Source organism: Centruroides sculpturatus, unplaced genomic scaffold, assembly GCF_000671375.1.
Source record: "Centruroides sculpturatus isolate CEXI.00-Female unplaced genomic scaffold, Cexi_2.0 scaffold969, whole genome shotgun sequence".
In the NCBI taxonomy this organism is placed as follows: Eukaryota; Metazoa; Arthropoda; class Arachnida; order Scorpiones; family Buthidae; genus Centruroides; species Centruroides sculpturatus.
Genome location: NW_019385162.1, coordinates 148,957 through 157,241, shown reverse-complemented (window position 1 = coordinate 157,241; position 8,285 = coordinate 148,957). Strand labels below are relative to the sequence as shown.

At 30.8% G+C, this 8,285-nt stretch overlaps 1 protein-coding gene across 1 annotated transcript in view; it reads right to left on the bottom strand.

The window, feature by feature from the left end:
* Positions 1-818: 818 nt before the first annotated feature.
* Positions 819-8,285, bottom strand: part of LOC111635629 (eukaryotic translation initiation factor 4 gamma 3-like) — a 90,925-nt gene continuing 83,458 nt past the window's right edge. The window contains exon 20 of the mRNA XM_023380645.1: positions 819-2,033. Within this exon, the coding sequence (XP_023236413.1) occupies positions 1,846-2,033 (188 nt within the window). The 3' untranslated portion in view covers positions 819-1,845. The remainder of the gene's footprint in view (positions 2,034-8,285) is intronic.

Sequence of the window (8,285 nt, the reverse complement as noted above, 5' to 3'; positions counted from 1 at the left end):
CAATCACTTTTCTTTACACCTGCAATAGATGGACTTAAACAGAACAGAGAAATTTGCAGCACATGCATTAATTGTATTTATTTCCTTAAAATGGATTTATGATATTAATAAGTTAAAAATAATTTAACATATTAACTTGCATCTTCTATTTTTGGTTAAAAAAAGATTAAGAATCAGTATTCTATTTTCATCACTATTATTTTTATTTTTTTCAATCACTGCATAAGATATGCATATGAATGTACTTTTTTTTTATTTAAAAATTCATGAATGCATTTAATATTTCATATTGCATTACCTTGAATTTCAATTTGTTTAGCCACTCTTTGCAGTAAATTCATGTTTTTTTTGCCAAAATTAACAGTGTCAAATTATAAAAATAAATTTTTTCATAGAAATTTTAATTAAGAAATTAAAAGCAAAGATAATAACTTGCTATGAACACTATAATGAAACTGAACATCAGGAATTGTATATACTATAAATAGAGATGCTTTCTTAATAACTATTCATAATAATTTACAAGTAATAAAATAAAAACAAGCAAAAGAAAAAAAAGAAAACAAAAGAGAATGAAAACACTTAATCAAGTGTCATAAAAAAAACATGTACAACTGTGCAGATTATGTACATTTCAATATGTAAACTTTTTACTTCAACTGATTAAATTTACAAATCACACTGTAGTTGGGTTAATATTTTATAATGTGTGTACATTTTTTTAAATGTATATATAAATAAAAATTGTGTACAAAAATTGTATTGGCATTAAGCAATCTTGCACACATTACATACCCTCGAATATTTCTTATTGTTTGTTTTATTTTTCCCTTATGTACAAGAGGAGTACACATTTTACATCTATTACACGCTTGTGACCCTCTCCGACAGGTAAGTCGGTTTCCACAGTCATTTTAAAGATTAGATGGAGAACTGAGAAGATGGCAGGTATTAAAAATAATGCAGTTCAGTCTCCTTTTAATGAATATAACTCCAAGTGGTCACAAAGAGTACAGTTGCATAACAGACCGTCTCAGGCATAATAATAACTGCTGCCCAGTTAGATGCGTAAATTTATAAACATTTTTTTATATGGAAACTGGACAATGCTTGCAATAATTTACACATCAGAATTAAATAACTACCTAACTTTCAATTTACAACAGAATGTATATAACTGTTTTATTTTTTCTTTGAATATTTATTCTCACAGGCAAGAAATTCATTTCCAACATTGTTTCTTTCTTCCTGGTCATGAAGAGAAGAAATATAAATATGTTCTAAATTTTACTCACGCAAAATTGCACTTCCTGCTGAACATCTGTTTGAATCTATAAACACAAGCATGTCTGACAAGGAAGCATCAAAGGTCTCTCCTTCATGAGACAAAATACATTCAAAGTGAATACTAAGACAAACAGGAATGTTCTTGCAGAAAGAACATAAAGGTGATATATTTATATATATATATATATAATTATTTATTTACTTATGTATATGTATATATATAAAGAATATCATAGCAACAATACAAGTTTTGGGTAAAAAAATTTAGGGGCTTGACCCATAACATAACAACCCCCCTTTGTCAAAAAAATTGTAGGTATACATGACCTATCTGGTCTGAAGTGAAAAAATTTCCATTTCTTCTGTTTATAATAACTAACAGATAAAATGGAATAAAGGAATAATAGCACTACACATTGCAAAGTACTAGAATGTGATCTCTGTGAGCAATACTTTTAACAAGGATAAATGAGTAAAATTGTTAAAACACAATAAATCCACATTCTCCCTCTTTGCTGTGTGCACTGCAGTTTTCTTATTTCTAATTTTCCTAATCAGTCAGTTCTCTTCTGAAAAATCTTCTCCATCTGCTTGTTTTAACCAAGAAAAGAAAGAAGATACAGATTTTAATGCTACGCCTTTGCCTTCTTGTTCAGCTGGATCAGTACTCTGTTCCCACTGTGTGAAAGCATCTTCTGATATTAGTTCTTCATCATACAGCAGATCAAACATAATCCTTAAAACATCTAAAAAAGTTAAAGAAAAAAATTATTTTTGTCATTTCCATGTAATTATACATATCAACTGCTTTTTCATAAAAATATTTTCCCAAATATAACAGAAATAAATTGATTCTTCAAAGGGCATAGTAGGTTAAGCATTGAAAATTGGCCCAGCAAAATAATGGGATGAAAATTGGCTGAATTTTTTTGAGTTTTGAGGTTACGTAGGAAAATGTAATTTTTGAACTTTTCAAAATATTACTGTTTCTTTGCCACAAATCACAAAATAAAAAACTGAGACACACAAGATGATGTATATTAAAAAAATTTTTGGCAAGTCTTTAAAATGAAAAAAAAATAATAATAAAGTTTTCAGAAAGTAATTTCACTGATTTAGAACAAGATGACAATTTCAAAAGTTTTTAAAAATCTTTATATTATCCTGTACTATACTATAAAAAAAATGGCTGATTTCATTTGCCAAATGCAATGTAGTTAAAAAATAAAATAAAATAAAATCTGAAAATCAATAAAAATGACCCTAAATGAAAAAATTTGCAGTTAAATCACATGCAAAAGTAACACAAGAAATTTTCCTTAGTTATCCAATACATTATGATATGAATAAAAACATTTTATGTAAATAGTAACCACCTTCAAATACTGTATGAACTGTACCTTGTCCTCACAGCATGAACAATAACTGCTCTTAAATAGTAGTCAACTATTCAAAGATTTCTGAAAACTGAGAAAACAATTTCAGAACAAAAGTGATTATTAGAATTCTGGTTTTTTTTTTTTTTTTTTTTTTTTGGAGCATATTTTTTCTTGCTAAAAAGAATTGTTAAAATTTTGTTGTAAAATTTGGTATATTTGTTTTATTCAAAACTAATACATACAGGTAATAACGTTGTTAATAAAGCTTCTTAGCTACTATCCAATTTCCACTTAAATCTATTTATCTAATTTTATAAGAAGTAAAAGTAAATATATTTGTGATTTTTTATAATCAAACAAAATAAAATATACAATGGAGTGGATTTGGTACTATTTGTTGGTTTTAGTTTAAAAACAAACTTTAAAAACAAAAAACTGAAAATCTAAAAATGTTGATTTTGTTTTTCCCTCTTATCCATCTTTTAAGGAAAAAAATGAAATCAACATTTACCATAGTAAATCTATTTTGTTTTACATGAAAGATATAGAAGAATCTGAGTATTGCATTATTTTATGCAAAATTTTAAATTACGTTTAAATATAAATAATTTTTTTCCTAATTTTGACATTTTGACTTTTCAAATGATTTTCCTGAAATAATTAGAAAAATATTAACAATATTATCACTGTATGCATTAGTTTTCAATAAAATAAATATAACAAACTTTACAACAAAATTTTAGTAATTCCTAGCAACAAAAAATATATACAGGGTGTTTTTTTTTAAAACTGATGGTATTCAGAGACATCTGTAGAGCAATCTAACAGACGGACTTTTGAAATTTGGGAGAGTGACTAAGGACAACATGGAAAAAAGATTCCGCAAAAAAAAAAAAAAATAGTAGTATCCAAATTCGCCGGTAGGAACAGCTAAGAATTTGCATAACGTGCTGGTAACACCTCAAAATCCAAATTCACAATGACGTGGCCGACAGCAGCGCCACCTAATTTGAGCTTAAAAGACAAGAACAAAAGTCCAAAGTGCATTCCGGATGTCAGCAGAGTTCAACCTGCATCTTTCATTACCTCAGTGTGCGTTGCTGTGAGTTTAGAATCCGTAACAATCTGCGCAGAGGTCCTCTACCAATTAATACATTCAAAGACTTCATAAAGAAATTTGAAGAGACAGGATTCTTAGCAGTTCAGCCTGGTAGAGGGCGGAAACCAGTGTCTGTACAGACAGTTAGTGATGTTGCGACTGCACTCATTGAAGATTCACAGGGGACCATTGCTGGTAGTAGCAGTGCCCGGGGAGTGGTACAACAATTAGAAATGATGCCTTCGACGGTATGGCAAGTTCTGTGAAAAGTTCTCAAGTTCTATCTATACAAGATAAGCTGCCTGCAAGAATTAAAATGAATGACGAAGAAATAAAAGAATTAAATGACCATGCTACATGGTTGACATTTGCTCTGACATTTCTTGCCAGGATGGAGGTGGACAATGCTTGGCCCTTGGACAATTCTCTGGGGAGATGAGGCTCATTTTTACCTAAATGGGGATGTCAACACTCAAAATTGTCGCATTTGGGCATCAGAACACCCCCAGGAGGTTGTGCAAATCCCATTGCATTCACTGAAACTCACTGTTTGGTGTGGCTTTACAGCAGATTTCATCATCAAACCATTCTTTTTTGAGAACATCACTCGAACAGAACCACAGACCTGTACTGTTACTAAGGAAAGGTTTCGCAATATGCTGACTAGTTTTGTCATTCCATAATTTCAGCAAAGACAATGCCTGGATCAGACAATCTTTATGCAGGATGGAGTACCACCACACATTGGTCTCACGGCGAGGAATGTGTTACACCAGCACTTCACTGAAGAAAGAGTCATCAGTTGCTTTTTCCCCCCGGATCTAACCCCATGTGACTTTTTCCTGTGGGGTTACTTAAAGTCCAAGATCTACCTTGGTGGTGTCCCCAACTTGATGATCTTGAAGGACAACATTTCTCAAACTGTGATGAACATTCCTGCGGACATGTTACGTTCAACCATAGAGAACACAGTGTTCAGGATGCAATGTGTTGTCCAGCAGGATGGTGGTCACATTGAAGAAGGGAGAAGGTTATTTTCTGATTAATTAAACTTTCATTATTGCACTGAAACCTCTGTCTGATTATTCATTCGTGTGTTTGTTAATTGCAGCTAGGTTTTATGCAAATTCTTAGCTGTTTTGCTACAACAGTGCCAAATCCACCCCTACCAGCGAATTCAGGTACTACTTTTTTTCTTCGCGAAATCTCTTTCCCATGTCATCCTTAGTCACTATTCCAAATTTGTAGAGCAACAGTCTGGCTGTTAGATTGCTCTATAAATGTCTCTGAGTACTGTCAGTTTAAAAAAAAACCACCCTGTATATACATATATATATATATATATACTGTATTTACTCGCATATGGATAAGGTGTGACTTTATAGATCAAAATAAAGAAAATTAGATTTATTAATACAATTCTAATTTTATTTCATTTAATCACAAGTAAAATATCAAATGAACGTAAATGCACACATTGTTCCTCAAAAATTACTGGCATTTTAAACTTTAAGAAAAAATCTTGTAAAATTGACAACATAACTTGTTCATGCAAAGCTGGACAATCTGAAATCTTTATTTGCTGATTCTTAACAGTCGAATCCACTTTCTGTCGATTACACTTACGAGTTTCTCCAAATTCTGATTTCTGAATAATCATCTGTTTTCATGTAGGAATGGATTAAAACTTATATCATGCTCCCTTGTGATTTTGGAATTTCAATTTGAAATTCAATTCAAAAGCTTTGCTTTTCTTATTGCTATTCATCTTTACTTCTGACAATATACAAAAGAGTAAGCATCACAAAATTTATTTGCAAAAATGCAAATAATCTTTTGCTCGCATGTATAGGACGACCTAGGAATTTGAAGCTGTGATAAATGAATAAAAACCTCATCTTATATGCGAGTAAACACAGTATATAAAATGTATTCTAATGATCATTTTTGTCTTGAAAATTGTGTATCAATAAACTGGGTAAAAGAAAGTTGGTTATTTAACAGATTTTTATCTTTCATCAATACTAAATCACTAAAAACATTTATTGTCTATGATTAGTCATTGAAAAATTAATGAATATATGACAAAATAAATCTTTTTAAATATATTAATACCAGTTATTGTTATTATTATGATTATTTTTTCTGTTTGCACAAGTAAATATTGTTAGGATAGCAATATTTACTTGTGCAGGTTAAAATGAATGAAATAAGACAATTCCACAAATGAAAATAATATATACAGGCATGGAAGTGCTATTTTCCCTCCAAAAAAGTGAGAAAAGTGAGTTGAAATACAGAAACAGTAAGTAAAAAGTGAGTGTAATAGTGACAAAACAAACAGAAAAAATAGAAGGAAAACTCAGCAAAATAGCAAGCAGTAAAAGTTGTTTTTTCTCATTTTATTCTGTTATGGTTAAATACATTTTAAAAATTTCTGTATACTGTAATACAGTAACCACTCATTATATCACGAATTCGGATATATCAGGTTCTCTTGGTCCTCCAAATTTTAAAATACCAATTTGCCATTGAATTTCTATTTGCAACAAAATACAGTATTCATATTTCTACTATTGTCCTTGAAATTACCACTCCTCATTTACAAGTTTCTGTGAATTCGAAACTTCACACCTTTATGTGAATTGACGCAATATGGTCAATTCACAGGTGTGAAATTTCAAATTCACATATTGTGTAAGGAAAAGATTTCTTTACTTCTGAATGGAAAGTTTTTATACAGTAGTAACTTTGCATTTTAGAGAATTTTTACTCTCTGTAATTTTATAAGTTTTTATGGTTCTATTATATGTTCCATATTTATTTTTTAAAATTTTCAATTACAGCCTTTATAATTTTTACTGAAAAACATAAATTACATGAATTTTTAATAAGAGATTTATTTTGAAAATAAATCGCTTATTAAATACTGTTTAATACTGTACTGTATAATAAAATCATAACTGATATTTTGTTTTCATATCTACAGTATTTGTCTTTAAATGTCATTGTTAAAGAAACAATGCTAAATGGGCGTTGGTGGTATCGATGTTTACATAAACATCAATTAATATGATATAACCAAGAATAAAGTTCAGTATTGAAAAACTAAGCTTATTTTATATCAAAAACACTTGCTGATGAAAGAATGGAGGATAGAGATTGCATAACATGTATAATCTGTTTAGTATAAGCCCAGAATTTTTAGTACTCGGTTATATCATGCTGTTTCTTTGTCTCCCGATAAGCGTGATATAACAAGAAGCTACTGTATTTCCAGTAAACCATAAATACTTAAAAAGTCTTTGGCATCTGTAAATAATCAGTAATGAAAAATGATGTTCTTTCATTCTGATTATTCTGGATGTTTTCAGCTTCCTTCTTTTTTGGTTCCTCTTGCTTTTGAACACTTTTAACACTAACAAGCATTACATGTGTTGCCCTACTTCATTCATGTTCTTGCTGTTAATGGCCTTCTCCAGGTTTTTTTGTTTGCTGCTTTTAACAAAACTTGGCCTGTTTTGTTTGGTTCAAATATCATGACTTGGTGAATTTATTGACACTTGGCAAATAATTTCATCATCAACTTTTAATCCATATAGATACGCATTTCGGGCTTTTGCCCCTCTTCAGTCTGTTACATAGATAAGTTGTATCTTGTGTACATCTGTCAGGCACCTTCTGCACTCATTTATAAAATACCTTGCACATGCAAACCACCAAAAGCATACATTGGAGAAACAAAATGGAAATTAGAAACAAGATTAAAAGAACACATCACAGATTTGAAATATAATAGAATCAACTCTGTTTTTTACGAACATTGCACAACTCATAACTGCAAAATAGATAAGAATGACGCTATAATAGTACACAGGGAAAAAATTGGTACAAAAAAAATTTAAGGAAAGCTATGAAATTACTGCAAACAAAAATATTATTAACAAGAATCTAAGCATTGAAATTCATAAAAATTGGTTACAACTATTAAAATAGAATGTTTATACAGTCGCAGGCGATGCTGTGTGCGGCACTCTGGGAGTGAGACATATTGCATGCTGCAAGGCATGCGGGGCTGGCCGTCAAGTCAGCAGGGAAGGGAAGAGGAGGAGAAGGGAAGGGGAGAGGGAAGACGTAGTGCGAAAGGTGCCTGACAGATGTACATAAGATACAACTTATCTATGTAACAGACTGAAGAAGGGCAAAAGCCCGAAATGCGTATCTATATGGATTAAAAGTTGATGATGAAATTATTTGCCAAGTGTCAATAAACAAAACAAGAAGAAGAAGACATGGTTTCAACGAATAAATAAAACTTGGCCTGTCACACGTATTTCACTTTCTTCTACTTTATTTCTGGTTTAATAAGCACTCTTTGCGACATTGATGCTCTATCAGGAGGAAGTGTGCGGCATGAAATTGAAAATACCTGTTCCACATCAGCATTGCCATGAAGGAAGGTCAATGCTGATTTCACTAATTTGGCTACACTGGGACATCTATCATGATCAGAAACTGTT